This window comes from Monodelphis domestica, chromosome 2 (assembly GCF_027887165.1).
Source record: "Monodelphis domestica isolate mMonDom1 chromosome 2, mMonDom1.pri, whole genome shotgun sequence".
In the NCBI taxonomy this organism is placed as follows: Eukaryota; Metazoa; Chordata; class Mammalia; order Didelphimorphia; family Didelphidae; genus Monodelphis; species Monodelphis domestica.
The window spans coordinates 93,657,302-93,677,141 of record NC_077228.1 but is presented as its reverse complement, the minus strand read 5'-3'; the positions used below and the strand labels follow the sequence as shown (position 1 = coordinate 93,677,141).

The 19,840-nt window shown below is 35.3% G+C and overlaps 1 protein-coding gene across 1 annotated transcript in view; it reads right to left on the bottom strand.

The window, feature by feature from the left end:
• Positions 1 to 6,669: 6,669 nt before the first annotated feature.
• The window catches only part of CDC73 (cell division cycle 73), a 174,205-nt gene continuing 161,034 nt past the window's right edge, over positions 6,670 to 19,840 (bottom strand). The window contains exons 16-17 of the mRNA XM_001367480.4: positions 10,402 to 10,543; positions 6,670 to 9,713 (exon numbers count right to left, since the gene is read on the bottom strand). Coding sequence (XP_001367517.1) covers positions 9,677 to 9,713; positions 10,402 to 10,543 — 179 coding nt within the window. The 3' untranslated portion in view covers positions 6,670 to 9,676. The remainder of the gene's footprint in view (positions 9,714 to 10,401; positions 10,544 to 19,840) is intronic.

Sequence of the window (19,840 nt, the reverse complement as noted above, 5' to 3'; positions counted from 1 at the left end):
ATCTGGTATAACCAGACCTTCCTTCCCCCCCACCCCCCAATTAACTCCCTTGATATCTTTGGCCTTTTCTTCTTTCAAATAGCATTCTTTCTAGTTCTATGAAATCTTTGGATAGCTTGATTGGTATAGTATTTAGGTAGGATTCATTTTCACTCTTGGCTTAGTCTATCCATAATCAATTAATGTTTTGTCTTGTTTTTCTAATTATTTGGGTATGATGCTGTGTTGTGTTCTGTCCTTGTGTTCCTGTAGTTCTGGGTTTGTTTCGATAGCTATACTCTCAGGTATTTTATATTGCCTAGAGTCATTTTGAATGGAATTTCCTTTTCTATCTCTTGCTGTTGGATTTTGTTGGTGATAAACAGAAACACTGATGATTTATGTGTTTGTTTTATATCCCGTGACTTTGCTAAAGTTATTTCTACTCTTTTGTTTTTGTTTTTGTTTATTCTCAGCATACTATCATATCATCTGTAAAAAGCTGGAACTTTTTTTCTTCATTGCATATTATAACTACCCTAATTTCTTTTTCTGCTCCTACAAAGCAAGCATTTCCAGTACAATATTAAATAATAGTGGTGATTGATAACAGACATCCTTGACTTAACCCTGATCTTACTGGGAAGAGTTTTAGATAATTCCCATTACAGATAATGCTTGCTGATGTTTTATATGCCATTTACCACTTTATTGATGGTTTTGTGAATACTGAAATCATTCCTGCATTCCTGTTATAAAAATCCACTTGACTGAGGTATACAGTTCTTGTGATATCTCATTGCAGGTATTTTATTTAAAAGTTTTTGCATCAATGTTCATTATGGAGATTGGTTTTCTAAGTTTTAGCTTTTATTGGTTTTAGGTATTGATACCATATTTATATCATAAAATGAGTTTGGAAGGATTCCTTCTTCCCCTTTTTTTCTATGTAATATTAGAATTAGTTGTCCTTTAAATGTGTGGTGGAATTCACTTGTGAATCTATCTCCTAATTCCCTACAGGGTAAAGTAACTAACTATAGCTATACTACATATATATAGGTATACTTGGAGCTAGTTCAGAAGAGTTAATTTTTTCCTCTAGGAGGATTGCTTTTCTAGGTATTTAATTCGGAATTGTAGTCCCAGGTCTATTGCTTTCAGAATATTATATTCCATGCCTCCCAGTCCTTTACTGTAGAAGTCGTTAGGTGCTATGTAATCCCAATTGTGGCTCCATAATATTTGAATCGTTTCCTTCTAGCTCCTCACAGTACTTTTCCTTGGCATGGGCATTCTGTAATTTAGCTACAATAGTCTTGGAATATTTTATTTTACAGTTTCTTTCAGAAGATTGGCAGATTCTCTCAGTTTCTATTTCCCCCTCTTGTTTGAGGTCATTGGGATAGTTTTAAAATAATTTCAGGTAATATGGTATCTAGGTTCTTTTTTTGTCCATGGCTTTCAGGTATTCTGATGATTCATGAATCTCTCCTGGATCTATTTTCCAGGTCAGCTGTTTTTGTAATAAGGTACTTTAGATTTTCTTCTTTTTTTTTCAATTGTTTCCCTTTTGTTTCCTGATGTCATTGGCTCATTCACCTGATTCTAATTTTTAGGAAGTTGTTTTCTTCCTTGAGTTTTTATGCTTCCCTTTCCATTTGGCCTTCTCTATTCTTTAAAAAGTTTTCTTTAGTGCCTTTTTTGACTCTCATTTCTATTTGGTCTATTCTATTTCTTAGGAAGCCTTTTCTTCACTGTATTTTTTTTGCCTCCCTTTCCTTTTGTCCTATTCATTTTTAGGGAGTCAAATTAAATTATTTCCCAAGTGTTGAGTGTTTCTACCGAGTCTCTTATTTAATTTTTAAACTTCTTTTAAAGATCTTCCAAGGGTTCTTTTGGGGTCTGACATCGTTTCACACTTTCCTTTGAGGCTTCATGTTTACCTTTTTGCATTGTTCTCTTCTGAGTTCATATTTTGATCTTCCCTGTCAAGAAAATAATTTCTAAAACCGGAGTTTTTCTTTTGTTCATTTTCCTATTCCCCCCACCTCCCATTACCTAATCTATCTGTTGTGGTACATCTCTGTTCCTGGTGTAGAGGACATACTGCTCCAAATTTGCAGAATATTCTTCTCTGGTAGTCCCAGCTGTTTCTCACATTGTCTATTGAGGTGCTGACCCTGATAACTTGCTCTGAGGAAGTTTGCAGCTATTTTGTCTAGCACCACCTGTTTCCAGTTTCCCCATTATTTCATGGGTTGGGCTGGTTCCTTGCTCTGGGATCTGCTGCTATATGGTTTCCTGTAATTCTCAATCCTCCTCTCTGCCCCTTTGTGGCCTCAGGGCTCTACTGCTATGTGGAAGTGAGTAGGTTCCTGAAGTTCCCAGTTCCCTTCTCTGCTGGCCTTTCTATAATGACCAGTCATCATAAACTTACTCTACTAGAGGAACACATGGATATTCTTGCTATAAAGAGAACCCACAAAGAAATCTCAAGGAACAGAAGGGCACCTGGCAAGAAAAATGAATAAAGGAATTGACATTGATTTTTGTTAGACATGGAAAGGCAACAGGGAAAAAATATATTATACATTTATATTATACCACATATATTTTTAAATATACATTTATTCTATGTAATATTTTAATATAATTAATATAATTTTAAATATTATACACCCTCTCGATATTTTAAACCCTTACCTTCAGTCTTAGAATCAATACTCTCTGTTGGTTCCAAGACAGAAGATTTATAAGGGATAGGCAATGAGGGTTAAATGACTTGCCCACGGTCAAACAGCTAGGCGAACCTCAATCCACTGAGCCACCCAGCTACCCCCAACAAGAAATGCTTTGTGAGACAAACTCTTTGTAGGTTTGTGGAGGTCTTAATGAATGAATTATGCAAAAATTCTATGAAGATTTGAACTTGAACATTCAAACATCTTCCAAAGTAATTAAACAGGTAACGACATTCTGTAACTTAAATGGGAAAATGGACGCAGGGGAGTATGTTTTTGGGAAACACAATTAACAATCAATCAATAAAAGAAGGCAATGCATATTACAATGTATGAATATAATAACCCCCTTTTTAGGAAAATCATTGGAAAGCAATAGAGTGAGTAGCAATCAAGCGTTATTTGTAAGAAAAAAGCCTATTTTGAGAGGAAAAAAAAAACATTAGAAAGTATATGTAAAAAAGGCTGCAGAACAGTTGAGGATTTGTATTGAAAAAGGAAACTTCCTCAATGGGAGTTTCCTTTAATCACTGGAATTATAGATTCATATCCCTGCTCTAATATTATATAAAAAATAAAGAATTTAAAAGAAACAGACCTGCAAATAACTGTAATGGCTGATCTTGGAACCTGAGAAGAGTTAAAGACATGTTCCTCCTGCCCTTCATATCGCTGGAATACGTCAAGTGCATGAATATACTATCAGATATAGTCTGTGTAGTGGTTAATTTTGCTTTGCTGTTTTTTTTTTGTTAGACAATTGTAATGCTAATGAGGTGAGATGCCATATACAGAAATGACAATGTGCAAAAAAAAATCGATTAAAAACTAAAAAGAAGTAAATCTGATATTTTCAGTCTCTTTTTTTAACATTGGCCTATTTTATCATTAGGGAATTATAGTAGTAGAAACTCCCTCCAACCAATGTAGTTCAACTCTGTACTTTGTTTTAGATCACTGAGAAGGTAAGTGATTTATTTATTGTTATAGAGAGACAAAACTTGAATCTAGGTCTTCCTGATTACAAGATTGATGCTCTGTATGCTAGGTCTGAACTATGTCAGGTAGCTTCTCTCAAAAATGAGACATGCATGAAAAGCCCTGATTCTTTTATCATTTGTTGCTCTTGTGAGTGAAGACAAATTGGGCAATAAATAGACTGACACAGTAAATCTGTTATGTGCCCATGGGCAAATCATACCGTGAGCATCATTTTCCTTATTGACAAAATTCAGAGATCTGTAGTACCTACATCACAGGGTGGCAAAAATCTAGTGCTATAATCTAGTGCTGACAAGTGAGTTATTATCAAAATATATTTGTACAAGGAAATCCAGGGAAACTTCAGGAAGAACATTTGGAGAAGGATCAAATAAAGAAAAGCAAAATCAATACATATTAGGATTTATTTATAGTCTGGCCAACAAAAGAAAAGGAATGATGTATTCCAGAAGCAGATTATTCTCACAGAAAAAGGATAGGGTAATGACAGAGAACTTCAATTATCTTGACAACTTAGTTGAGATAATAGGGGTTCATAAAGAACAGGTCATACCAAGCTAACCATCTTTTTTTTCCCTTCTCCAAGTTTAACTAGTCTGGTGGGAATGTCACAGAGGTAGTAATATACTTGAATTTATTAGTCAAACCATTTAAAGACATCTCTTTGCAATCCTCATGGACATGTCAGAAAATTATAGGCTGGAAGAAATTATTATTAGATGGTTTTTAGAACTTGTAAAATGATTAGACCAAAAATGATATGGTCTTCAAGGATATGTTACCTAAAACGTCCAGGCATATGGGTTCATGAGATCTAACTGAGGGCCTGCTTTATTGGTAGTCTTAAGTTCTATAAAGAATAATAAAGACTTGTTTGGAAGATTTATTGAGATGGAAGATGAAAACAAATGGAGGAGTTAAGACCTGCAAAAACAGTGGCAATGCCCATACTCCATAGTAATAAAATAAATGCATTTAAATAATTATGGATATGTTGAATAAAAGACACAAAAAGAGCATGAATTAGGTCCAGATTGAGAAGTAGAATGGACTGGATTACATTTGGGAAATATGTGGTATGTGGGTATTATATCTACCAGTTGAGATCTCAATCATCCCCCCAAATTCCTCTATTTCTTTCCACAATTTCCAGATGACTTTTCTTTAAAAAACAAAACAAAACAAAACAAAATCACAACAGGGATACCAATAGCCATTGAACTATTCATATCTCATACTTGTGACAAGAAAAAGAAGTGATTTGATCTCATATTGAGAATGTAAAGCCTAAGAGTGTCTCACTCATGAGACATAAAAAGACCTTTTTGAAGAAGACTTCCAGAACTTTCAGTGGATCTTATATTTAGGATTTCTGATGGAAGAGCAAGCAAGAATCACAAGGGATGAGAAAATGTGATAAGGTTACCTACCAGTTTACATAAATGGCACATTAATTAAAATTACAAACTTACCTTAGTACCAAATAAGAGTCTTTTTTTCATTAATGTAGAATCCTTTACTATCTGGAAAGTGGGTTACTAATAGAAAAAAAGTATATTAACTATGCAAGCAGTGGCATTTTAAAAGATAGAAAGTAAGATAGAAAGCTATCTTCAAAGTCAGAAAGACCTGAGTTCAAATCCTAACTAACCTACACTGACTGTGTGATCCTGGACAAGTCAATTGACCTCTTACGTGTTCCAACAAGTTCTCTTAGACAATAAGAGTCTCCTATGTTGGTAAATTAAAAATTCATCAAATGCAGTGAAAAACTCAGCCCCTCTCCCTATCTCCACCCTTACCCCCATCTTCTTTTGAAAAAAGAATCTTCCATTAATTTAGGCTCCCTGTATTAATGCTCCAATGGTCAAAATAACTAAATAAACCAAATTCGAGTAGAAGTAATAGTTAAAATTCAAAATGAAGCAATGAAAACAAATGAAATTAATCAACTTTTCCATTTTTTTCTACACTAATAAAAAATAGCAGTTTTCTATCAACATTTCAAAATACACAAAGCCAAATTTCTATGACATATTATGTATAAACTTTAACCTAATAGGGCAACCATTTCCTAAGGCTGAGATTTAAATTTTTTCATGAACACATTGCTTTAATAAAGTACTCTGCATTAGTATGGCTTTTGCATTAAAATGAGCACAGTCCCAAAACATTAAATTTCAAAACCAGAGTGTAAGCTATTTTTTACTATTTTTTTACTATTTAAGCTTACTATTAAGTAAGCTATTTATAATTTTAACACTCTCTTTATAAAAAGTTTTGCAAAGTTAGATACTAACCTTCATTAGCTTTTTTGTTGTTTTTGTTCTGTCATTCAGTCATATCTGACTCTTCCTAATTCCTTGTATCATCTATAGGCTGCCAGAGCCTGCCAGGCACTTCTATCCTCAACTATTTCCTGAAGTCTGTCCAAACTCAGGTTTGTTGCTTTCTTGACTCAATCCATCTCATCTGCTAACTTCTACTTTTGCCTTTAATCTTTTCCAACATAAGGGTATTTTCCAATGAGTTTTTATCTTCTCATTATGTGGCCAAAGTATTTAAGCTTCAGTTTCAGTATTTGATCTTCCAATGAATATAGTCTGAATTTCTTAAGGTATATTGACTGATTTAATCTTGTTATCCAGGGAACTCTCAAAAGTCAGCCTTTTTAGAAAGGGGATAATGCTGTAAAGTTTTATACACTAATTAAAATAAATCCAAAAGCAAATGAGACAGATGTTTATCCAACAGAAATATTACATTAAGCTTTAACCATTAATGAGCCTCATTAGAAACATCTATAGTATATCAACATATTGCCTTTAGGTAATGATAAGAATATAGGTTAATAAAAAAATTTTAAAAAAGCAAGAAAAAATGAACCTCTTATTATTCCCACCCTTAAAAAAAAAAAAAGAAGAAGCTTGTAGCTCAAACTCAATTGTGAGTCACAAAAGAATTTTATTTAGGAAAAATATTTCCTGCAATTGACTACTAGATTATCAATCCTACTTAAGTGGAGGATTTAATTTTTAGTGTACAGATTCATTAAAAAATGACCCGTTAATTTTCAAAAGTGAAGTGCTTCTGTTTTATTCTGCATGGCAGATAAGAAATGGTTGTACTTCTTTCCACCTTAAATATTCAAGAAATGTTTCCTTTTAAAAATATAATTCCTCTTCCTCCTCTATCATTCCCCCAACCCATTACTCTAGGATTAATGAAACATTGCCTTGTCTTTTAAAGTTAACATTTGATATGAAACAAGGGAAACAAACTATAAGCTTTAATACTAATTAAAAATGAAACATATATTAAACATTGTTTAAATATTAAACAGTAAAATTCTTCCTTCTACATTAAATAAGTATTGACATCTTAATTTGTCATTAATGGGACGCTGAAAAGACCACTGCCCACACTACCACCAAGTGATCAGGGCAAATGGCAACCAATAGGAAAAAAAAAGAAACATAATATCAAAACTAATATTTGTAAGTTTTCAATGTCAATTTACATTTGAAAATAAATTTCTTAAAACCACCAAATTCAGGAGTGTGTCCTGCACAAATGAAATTCAATTTTTGAAATTCAATTTTCTCTTTACAGAGGCTGAAAAAGTATCTCTAATCATAGTAACTAATCTTATAGTCATGTTTATGCATTAAATTCATAATTCTGCTTTTTAAAATTTTGTTTATGCATCTTCATTCCCTGTAAAATTATGTTTTTGTATGCCAATAGCAACTAGTTGTATAATCAAAGTAACACATGAGACTGCAATCAAAGTGCATCATTCATTCATGCAACAAATATTTACTGAGAGCTTACTATGTGCAAGGCACTGTGCTATGTGCTGCTGTAAGACTCATAATGACTTTTCATGTGTGAATGAATAGCGATTGCCAGATATGTCTGCTTCCCACACAAAGTTCATTGCTCTAAGATGGAAATCAGGTACTCAACTTCAAAACAAAAACCATACAAGTCCACACAAACTACAGAGTATTTCCATTTTCTCTAATATTTCTTACAGTATTTGAGTCTGTGCGCATATAGATATAAGGCAAATTAAAGGGAAAATAAATCCTGATGAAAGTGTGTGTTTTCATAGTTGCAAAAATTGAAATTGATAACACATCTATAGGTATACATATTTAAAGTATTTATGGAAAAGGTAGTTGGTACCTACATATAGTAGTCTTAACAAGGATAACTAATGGTTCTTTATCATTACAGTTTGTAACCCAGGACCACAGCATTTTATCATGACAAGATTTTTACAAAATACATAATTATGCCTTAAGACTCAGAAAACAAATCAACACTGCTGAGTAATTGTGCCATGGAAAACTCAAATATCTACCTGGGGAGAGAGAGTTAGAGGAGAGAGGATTGTCCCAATTTTTCAAAAATAGAAAAACCCTGTAATACAAAATTCAACCAGAAATTTTTTTCTAGAGTTTGAGACTTCTACACAGCAAACATTCTTTTTTTTCTTCACTACTACTATAGAATTTCTGTGATTAAAAAAATTTCCCAATTCTGTACTATGTTTAAATTTCAACATGAGTCCTAAGCAATGCCAGTATAGCACAGATGAAAGTGCATTTCATTTTATAAGAGCCATGCTACCCAAAAGAGGTGGTTGGAGAAAATAATGTAAAACAGAATGATTATTAATTACTCAACTTATGAAAACTCCTGAGAGGATCCTGATACTCTGAATTAATGAAAGAGGAAACGAGGAGTGAAAAATATTACCTGGTTGGACACCTCAGATACAACAGTCTAAATCTTTATTTAAAGTGGAGAAATAGGAAATGGGTATACCCTTTCCAGAAAGTTAAAAAAGAGGATTTATACCTATTTTATATAATAGAAAGGGAACACATAGATATACAGGTGTTCTTTTATACTTGTGTTGTGTTCATAATTTTAAAGGAAATAAATGTTCTTTGGTGCACGGGAAATTTTTATCAATACTAGTGGATAGCATGGGATAGGAAATCCAAGACCAAGATATAAAGAAAGAATGGCTTAAAATCTCTTTGCCACCAAAAAGAATGAAAATAATGAAGGCTAAGCATTTTATGTTTCTATGACTAATACAATGAATGAATATTCCACTTCTGAAAATTACACTCTGGCTCTCAAAATAAAATGTATTACAACCTATTTAATCTCTAGGTTTGGACTTCCATTTGGAAAGGTATTCCAGTATATGCTTCAATAAACATTCTAAGTTTTAAATCACTGAAATCAGTGGGAAGAACAAACATTCATTAAATGTTTCCATAATAAAGATTTCTTAGATTGAACAGTACAGCCACAGCCAAAGGGTGGTTCTTGATTTTTCATTATCCCTCTTTAAACAAAGACTTGACAGAATATATAGTACACATACAGGTTGACATTTTGATTCACTCAAAATAGTCAATTCATTTTGCTTAGTTTTTCAAATTCTAAGACTAAAATTTAATATCATTCACAACATAGTATTTTCCAAAAGTAAAACAATGGAGCAATGAAAAAAATCAGAAAATTGGAAGCAAAGTGGCTAAGAGCCTCATTACATCTATATATACACACGTGTAATCTGTATTTATCTTCTAAGGAGGAACAAAACTTTTTAAGTGATGCTAATTTAAACCAATGGAGAAAACCTCTATCAAAATATACAATTTCCATTACAGACTAGAAGGCTAATATTATTATTATTATTAAAAAAATACTTGTAAGCAAAAAACTTTTGCTTATAATGATGACAGATATCATCCTGTCAAAGCATGAAGCATCAAATAAGGTCTTAGAAAAAAGATTCATTTGTGACCTTCATTTGTAAAGTTCTTGACAAATTCATAAATCAAGAGCTTCAGTCCCCACATTGGAGCAGTTTCATGCTTCGTAATCCAAATTTTTAGGAGGGGAAATGGTAGCCAAGTAATTCAGAATCTCAAATGGGATTTATGCTTCACCATGTACCTGTAAAATAAATAAAAACAAAAAGTATTACATTAAATCACTGTAAATCAGTATAGTAGGAAGGCAAAGGAAATGAGTTCAAGTCTTTCCCTTGCCATTAACTGCCTATGTGACCTTGGTCAAGCAATTTTATCTTACTGACCTGAGTTTCCTATCCATAAAAGGGGCTAGATGACCTCTGAGGTATTTTCCAGCGTAGATCTATGAGTAAATATGAAATGCAAGTAGCCAAAAATTTTGAACTAGAAAGGTATACATATTAAGCAATGTGTAGGGGTGCTGGATTTTAGAATAATAATGAGAGAGGAAGGGAGAGAAGAAAGGTAAAGGGGTCAGGGTGTGCCACCCAGGCCAGAATCAAGATGACTTGAGTTCAAATCTAAATTCTGCCACTTCCTAGCTGTATGACCTTGGGCAAGCACTTTTCCCACTTTGCCTAGCCCCTACCTTTCTATCTTACAGTTGTTACTAAGGTTAAGGTTTAAAAAAACTATTTTATGTATAAAATACATAGGAATTTTAAACATACACATATACATTCTCTCTCTCTCTCTCTCTCTCTCTCTCTCTCTCTCTCTCTCTCTCTCTCACACATATCCCTACTTTCAAGTTTACAATGTAAGTGGGAAAACAAATAAGTTTGACAATTAAAGAGTAATACATCTTTAGTTTTATTATTTAGATTTACCTGTCCAATGTTTCCCAAAAACGCAAAAACACTGGTCTGTCCAAATGACGTTTGTGGTAGCTTAATTCTAATACTGTTACATCCCATTTCTGTACATTTGGATCTAGGCGTACTTCATCATACTTTAGATGAAAGGCTTTAACTACAAGGTAAAGAAAATAAAGATTAGACTCCAAGAAAAATTATGGCATTCTACACATGAGATAAAAACAACAATTCATTTATGTAATAAGAGAAATAGACCAGACAGTACATAAAATTCAGTAATTCTTCTATGTATGCATTATAGTTATGGTTCAGAAGAAGTTTTGATTGCTATTTCAGGCAAAACAAATACCTTTTTTTTAATCATCGGAGTCAGAACAAAAGGGAAAAATTACAATTCTGTCTATGTGTGATAAAATCAAATTTTCATGACACTTTACAATTTAAAATACAAAAGAAGGAAAGTGAATGAAATGATGGCATTAATATGGCAACTAATCTGGAAATGATGTGGATTCAAAACATAACTATGGCATATTGTATATTTTTAAATTCATTTTCTAAAAAAGTTACCTCATATGAAAAAGACCAAAAGGAAAAAAAGTAGCATGACCAATATTTATAGCTGAGATGTCTCTTTTATTATGTCATTTAAAATTAATTAACTACTGAAATAAGTATTTTATAACTGAAGATATTAAAACTTGCATTATAACAGAAGTAAAATTTCTACTCATAGCAGATTTCAAAGGATTAGAAAATTATACAAGAATAATAAATTGCCTGGAATCTGAGAACATGCTAATGGAAAGATATTTCAAGAATAGCCTTAGCAATACCTTTGATAATTCTCATTTTGATGTAAAAAACACAACATAAAGCATTCCATAATGACTACAGTTTATACTGTGGATTCAGATTTGTGGCTTCAATGGAGAAATGGAATGGTAAGTATAATAAAAGTCCTTCCATCAACATGGATCAGCAAACTGCAATTTACACCCAAGAGTGGCCAGAAGAACTTAGAAGTTATGTCACTTGCTCATAGTCTAAGAGCTGGTATATGGTGGTGGCCAAAAAAAAAAAAATCAGCCCAGATTTTCCAGAATGCTAAGACTAGCTCTGTTATACACCATTATTGTTTGATGATGATGATGATGATGATGTTGACGACGAAGAAGACAAAAGATGAAGATGATGATGAAGAAGAAGAAGATGATGATGATGACAGAGCAGTTACTTGAAGACTATGTGCTAATTTGTAAAAGAACAGTGATATGTAGATAGAGTGCTGGGCCTAGAATCAGGAAGACTTAAGTTCAACTTTAATCTCAGATGCTAGTTATGAGACCCTGAAGCAAGTTTAACCCCCCATTTGCCTCTGTTTTTTTCCCCCCGAACTATAAAATGGGGCTAATAACAGCACCTTCTTTGCAGGTTCAAATAAGACAGTATTTATAAAGTACTCAACATATTTCAATAATCCATCCACAAAAGCACCACTATATCTGAAGCATTTAAAAATATTCATTTTGAGAGATAGACTTCCAGTCAAGATGGCGGCATAGAAGCAGCGAGAGTTCAGACCTCAGAAACCCTTCCTTACCAATCGCAAACAGAGTGCTACTAGGCCACCGAAATTCAAGCTGAACAACAGGATAGACCTGGGGAAACCTCCTCCTGGACCTGGATCAAAAGGTACCACACCCCAAAAGCCAGAACCCTAGATCACTCGGATCTAAGGGGTAGACAGAAAGAAGGTCCCAGGACCCATCCCCCCCCCCCCCAACCCAGAGTGCTGAGCCCACGGCAGCAGGAGGAACCTCAGGGCTCTGAGGACTCACCTTGAAAGCAACCTGAGCCAGGCTCCGGGGCCCCCAACACAGATGGCAGGGAAACATCGAGAGAAGGGGGAAGCCTGTAGCCCCCTGGATGGGTCCTTCCATCTGAGCCTCAAGGGAGGTCCCACCTTTAGGGCACCAGCTGAACCCAATCCCATCAGGAGCCCTCAGAGCTACTGAAAGGACAGAAAACTCAGGGCTGGCAAAGGGGTTGCTCCAAAGAGCTTTCCTTGAAAGTAACCTGGGCCAGTTTCCGGGCATTCAACACAGACTGTGGAAGAAGAGGTTGCTGCTTTTTTTTTCTTCCTTTTTTTGGCTCCGGGATCATTCTGCTCACACCACCTGAACCTAATCCCATCAGGAGCCCTCAGAGTCCAGGCAAGCCACTACCCCTCCCCCCTTAGAGAGCAGGGTCTTCTGAAAAAACAGAAACCTAGAGCAAAGTCAAGATGGCAGCCTAGAAGGAGCATAGACCTGGCAGCCTGGCCAGAGCTTTGGAGATCCTCCATATCTGCTCCAGCCGTTCAGGAAGTTCAAAACTCAAAGTAAACCCAGCCCAACTAAGCTGAACTCAAACCCATCAAAAGTCTCCAGAACACAGGGAAGCCCAGGCTCCCCATCCATCCTCATTGGCTGCTGGACTTTAAGCCAATCAAAAGCCTCCAGAAAAGAGGAAAGCTCAAACCCCCAACAACCCTCCCCCAGAGATCCTCTGTTAAAGCTCCAAGAGGGGAGACTGATAGAAGTCCCCCCAAAAAATGAGAGGAACAAGAGCACAGACAAATACAGGGAGGAAAGAAGGGGTGAATTTGAACAAACAACAGAAACAGAAGAAAGAAACTACAATAGACAGCTACTACTCACCAGATGGAACAGAGGGGGAGAGATCAGCAAACGATAAACCAGAAATGCCAGCGAATTGGAAACAGGCTGTGGAAGAACTCAAAGCACAACTAAGAGAGGCTTAAGACAACTGGGAAAAGAACTGAAAAATTAAGATAAGTTATCTGGAAACAGAGGCACTTGAGCTAAAACAAGAAAATTGTGTCCTGAAAGCCAAAATCATCCAGCTGGAAAATGAGGCAAAGGAGATGAAAGACGAGATAAAGAGGATGAAAGATGATCTTCAAAGAAAATCAGACCAGAAGGAAAAAGACGACCAAAAAGCCAGAGATGAAATCCAATCTTTAAGAACCAGAGTAAAACAACTAGAATGAAGTGACCTCACAAGGCAACAGGACACAAAACAAAAAGAATTAAAAATTTGAGGAAAATGTGAAGCATCTCATTCACAAAACAGACGATTTAGAAAATCCTTCAAGAAGAGACAATTTAAGAATAATTGGACTACCAGAAGACCATGACAAAAGAAAAAGCCTGGACATAATACTAGAGGAAATTATCCAGGAAAACTGTCCCGAGATCCTAGAACAAGAAGGGAAAGTGGAGATTGAAAGAATCCACAGATCACCCCCTGTATTTAATCCCCAACTGACAACACCAAGAAATGTTATAGACAAATTCAAAAACAATCAGATTAAAGAACAGGTATTAAAAGCTGCCAAGAAGAAGCCATTCAGATACCATGGAAACATGGTGAGGATAACACAGGATCTGTCTGCATCCACACTGAAGGACCGAAAGGCATAGAATACGATATTCCGGAAAGCAAGGGAACTAGGCCTACAGCCAAGAATAAAATACCCATCAAAACTGACTATATTCTCACAGGGGAAAGTATAGTCATTTAACACAACAGAAGAGTTCCAAGCATTCATAAATAAAAGACCAGACTTGAACAGAAAATCTGAAGTCCAATCACAGAACTCAAGAGAATCATCAAAAGGTAATTAAAAAAGAGGGGAAAAACAACAACAACAAAAAAGTTTTTTTAAGAGACTCAATAAGTTAAAATGATATGTATCCCTATAAGAAAAGAGGTCATTGGCAACTCTTAAAAACTGTTGCTATCACCTAAGCAGCTAGAAGAACTACACTTAGAGGGAACAGTGACAAACTGTATAGGATGAAAGGACAAGACATAAATAGGTATATAGATATATGAATGTATAAATACATATACATGTGTGTGTGTATACACACACACACACACACACACACACACACACACACATGACTAAAGCTAAAAAAGAAAAGAGGTTATGACTAAAAGAAATGGGAAAAGAAACAAATGGGGGTAAATTTATATGTCACAAAGAAGCTCATGGTGAGAGGGGGGAGAACATCGATATACTGGAAGGGTAAAGAGGTTGGAGATATGAAATACTTAACCCTTACGTACTTTGAAACTGACCCAAAGAGGGAAGAACAATCCAATCCATTGCGGAAGAGAATAGATTTGCGCCCTATAGGGGAGTAGAAGGGTAAAAAACAGACTGGTGGGGAGGGAAGCAGTACAAGGGAGGGGGGGGGAGATTTTAAAAAGACTACAGGAGAAAATAAGGGAGGGAATAAAAAGGGTGGGGGGTAGAAAGGGAAATACAAGGGGGACTGATTTAAAGTAAATCACTGGACTAAAAGTTAGACCTGAAGAAGAAAGGTTAGAATTAGGGAAGGATATCAAAATGCCAGGGAGTCCACAAGTGACAGTCTCATGACGTTGAACGTGAATGGGATGAACTCACCCATAAAAAGTAGACGAATAGAGGAATGGATTAGAATCCAAAACCCTACCATATGTTGTCTTCAAGAAACACACATGAGGCGAGTTGACACCCACAAGGTCAGAATTAAAGGATGGAGTAAGACCTTCTGGGCCTCAACTGACAGAAGGCAGGAGTGGCAATCATGATATCTGATAAAGCCAAAGCAAAAATAAACCTGATCAAAAGAGATAGGGAAGGTAATTATATTTTGTTAAAAGGGACGTTAGATAATGAGGAAATATCACTAATCAACATGTATGCACCAAATAATATAGCACCCAAATTTCTAATGGAGAAACTGGGAGAATTGAAGGAAGAAATAGACAGTAAAACCATATTAGTGGGAGACGTGAACCAACCATTATCAAATTTAGATAAATCAAATCAAAAAATAAATAAGAAAGAGGTAAAAGAAGTGAATGAAATCTTAGAAAAATTAGAATAGACATATGGAGAAAAATAAATAGGGATAAAAAGGAATACACCTTCTTCTCAGCACCACATGACACATTCACAAAGACTGACCATACATTAGGTCACAGAAACATGGCACACAAATGCAGAAAAACAGAAATAATAAATGCAGCCTTTTCAGACCACAAGGCAATAAAAATAACGATCAGTAATGGTACATGGAAAACCAAATAAAAACTTAATTGGAAACTAAACAATATGATACTCCAAAATCGTTAAGTTAGAGAAGAAATTATAGAAACAATTAATAATTTCATCAAGGAAAATAACAATGGAGAGACATCCTTTCAAACCTTTTGGGATGCAGCCAAAGCAGTAATCAGAGGTAAATTCATATCCCTGAGTGCATAAATGAACAAACTAGGGAGAGCAGAGATCAATCAATTGAAAATGCAAATTAAAATACTCGAAAGTGATGAAATTATAACCCCCCGGCAGAAAATCAAACTAGATATCCTAAAAATTAAAATCGAAAGTGATAGAACTATTGACTTAATAAATATGACAAGAAGCTGGTACTTTGAAAAAACAAACAAAATAGACAAAGTACTGGTCAATATAATTAAAAAAAGGAAGAAAAGCAAATTAACAGCATCAAAGATGAAAAGGGGGACATCAACTCTGATGAAGAGGAAATTAAGGCAATCATTAAAAATTACTTTGCCCAATTATATGGCAATAAATATACCAATTTAAGTGATATGGATGCATATATACAAAAATACAAACTGCCTAGACTAACAGAAGAGGAAATAGAATTCTTAAATAATCCCATATCAGAAAATGAAATCCAACAAGCCATCAAAGAACTTCCTAAGAAAAAGTCCCCAGGGCCTGATGGATTCACCAGTGAATTCTATCAAACATTCAGAGAACAGTTAATCCCAATACTATACAAACTATTTGACATAATAAGCAAAGAGGGAGTTCTACCAAACTCCTTTTATGACACAAACATGGTAGTGATTCCAAAACCAGGCAGCTCAAAAACAGAGAAAGAAAACTATAGACCAATCTCCCTAATGAATATAGATGCAAAAATCTTAAATAGGATACTAGCAAAAAGACTCCAGCAAGTGATTAGAAAGGTCATCCACCATGATCAAGTAGGATTTATACCAGGGATGCAGGGCTGGTTCAACATTAGGAAAACCATCCACATAATTGACCACATCAACAAGCAAACCAACAAGAACCACATGATTAACTCAATAGATGCAGAAAAAGCCTTTGATAAAATACAACACCCATTCCTATTAAAAACACTAGAAAGCATAGGAATAGAAGGGTTGTTCCTAAAAAATAATAAACAGTATATATCTAAAACCATCAGCTAATATCATCTGCAATGGGGATAAACTAGATGCATTCCCATTAAGATCAGGAGTGAAACAAGGATGCCCATTATCACCTCTACTATTTGACATTGTACTAGAAACACTAGCAGTAGCAATTAGAGAAGAAAAAGAAATTGAAGGCATCAAAATAGGCAAGGCGGAGACCAAGTTATCACTCTTTGCAGATGACATGATGGTCTACTTAAAGAATCCTAGAGATTCAACCAAAAAGCTAATTGAAATAATCAACAACTTTAGCAAAGTTGCAGGATACAAAATAAACCTACATAAGTCATCAGTTTTTCTATATATGTCCAACACAGCTCAGCAGCAAAAACTAGAAAGAGAAATCCCATTCAAAATCACCTTAGACAAAATAAAATACCTAGGAATCTATCTCCCGAGACAAACACAGGAACTATATGAACACAACTACAAAACACTCTCCACACAACTAAAACTAGACTTGAGCAATTGGAAAAACATTAACTGCTCATGGATAGGACGAGCCAATATAATAAAAATGACCATCCTACCCAAACTTATTTATCTATTTAGTGCTATACCCATGGAACTCCCAAAAAATTTCTTTCCTGATTTAGAAAAAACCATAACAAAATTCATTTGGAATAACAAAAGATCAAGGATATCCAGGGAAATAATGGGAAAAAAAAACAAATGAGAGGGGCCTTGCAGTCCCAGACCTCAAAGTATATTACAAAGCAGCAGTCATCAAAACAATTTGGTACTGGCTAAGAGACAGAAAGGAGGATCAGTGGAATAGACTGGGGGCAAGCGACCTCAGCAAGACAGTATACGATAAACCCAAAGATCCCAGCTTTTGGGACAAAACTCCACTATTCAATAAAAAACTGCTGGGAAAATTGCAAGACAGTGTGGGAGAGATTAGGAATTGATCCACACCTCACACCCTACACCAAGATAAATTCAAAATGGGTGAAAGACTTAAACATAAAGAAGGAAACCATAAGTAAATGGGGTAAACACAGCATAGTATACATGTCTGACCTTTGGGAGGGGAAAAACTTTAAAACCAAGCAAGACATAGAAAGAATCACAAAATGTAAAATAAATAATTTTGACTACATCAAATTAAAAAGCTTTTGTACAAACAAAACCAATGAAACTAAAATCAGAAGGAAAACAACATATTGGGAAAAAAATCTTCATAAAAACCTCTGACAAAGGTTTAATTACTCAAAAAATCAAGCCATTCCCCAATTGATAAATGGGCAAGGGACATGGATAGGCAGTTTTCAGATAAAGAAATCAAAACTATTAATAAGCACATTAAGAAGTGTTCTAAATCTCTTATACTCAGAGAGATGCAAATCAAAACAACTCTGAGGTATCACCTCACACCTAGCAGATTGGCTAACATGACAGCTATGGAAAGTAATGAATGCTAGAGGGGATGTGGCAAAGTAGGGACATTAATTCATTGCTGGTGGAGTTGTGAACTGATCCAACCATTCTGGAGGACAATTTGGAACTATGCACAAAGGGAGATAAAAGAATGTCTACCCTTTGATCCAGCCGTAGCACTGCTGGGTCTGTACCCCAAAGAGATAATGGACAAAAAGACTTGTACAAAAATATTCATAGCTGCGCTCTTTGTGGTGGCCCAAAACTGGAAAACGAGGGGATGCCCATCAATTGGGGAATGGCTGAACAAACTGTGGTATATGTTGGTGATGGAATATTATTGTGCAAAAAGGAATAATAAAGTGGAGGAATTCCACGGAGACTGGAACGACCTCCAGGAAGTGATGCAGACCGAGAGGAGCAGAACCAGGAAAACATTGTACACAGAGACAAACACACTGTGGTATAATCGAACGTAATGGACTTCTCCATTAGTGTAATGTCCCTGAACAATCTGCAGGGATCTAGGAGAAAAAACACTATCCATAAGCAGAGGACAAACTGTGGGAGTAGAAACACTGAGAAAAAGCAACTGCCTGACTACAGAGGTTGAGGGGACATGACAGAGGAGAGACTCTAAATGAACACTCTAATGCAAATATTAACAACATGGCAATAGGTTTGAATCAAGAACACATGTGATACCCAGTGGAATCACGCATCGGCTATGGGGGGTGGGGGGAGGAAAAGAATATTATCTTTGTCTTTAATGAATAATGCATGGAAATGATCAAATAAAATACTATAAAATTTAAAAAAACATATTCATTTTGTGCTTTTTTGTATTAAACTATACTCTCACATATTCTCAACAAAAATATAAGAAATTACATTTTGCTTATAAAGAAATTCATAGATTCATGTCAACTCAATAAATATTTATTCAATGGAAGCATTGTACAATGGAAAGAGTTAAAAGTTTCAAGTAAAAGACCTATGAAAAAATCTTGGCTCCTCCACTTAGAACTTTCAGGACCTTAATAACTTGCAATAAATCACTTAATCTCTTTCAGGCTCATTTTTATTATTTTTAAAATAAAGACATTAGTTAGACTAGATAACCTCTAAACCTCAGTTCTAAATCTATTATTTTATGAGTGATGTTATATTTACTGGAGAAAAGACTTTGAAGAGTGAAAGAACAGGGGATAAGGAAGGTTTTTATCAGGGTATGGAAGAGTTGAGGGGAGAGAAGGAATATTGATGCTGGTGAGGCAAAGGAGAGTGATGTCCCCTGCTGAGAGGCAGCAGCAGGGGTCCGATAAGGACTCTTTGTCATTGAATGACTGAACTGATGTTCAGCTCCCTCTTTGCCCCAGAAAAGATAGTCCACTTATCTGACTGTGAATTCAAATAAGATAAAGTTTAATAACCAGTTTGGATTTTAGAAATATCAGGAATGAGGAGCAAGTGATGTCCCTAAATAAGGTTGGAGCCTCCTCAGCTTTAGAGCTAATGCCAGGCCTCACAGGCTAGTGGAGGGTTTCTCCCACTCCCATCCTCTGCACTAGTTTTGTCAACTTCAGAATCTTAGCAGTAGACAGAAAGCAACAAGAAAGTCTGGCCTTCAGAGCTGGTTGGGCCTAAATGTTCGGATTGAACCAAGTAGAAGCTCTCCTAATCCAGACTGAGAAGCCAACAATTTTCCACCTCCAATACCAGAAAGGAAGTCAAGCCCCGCAGGAAGGAA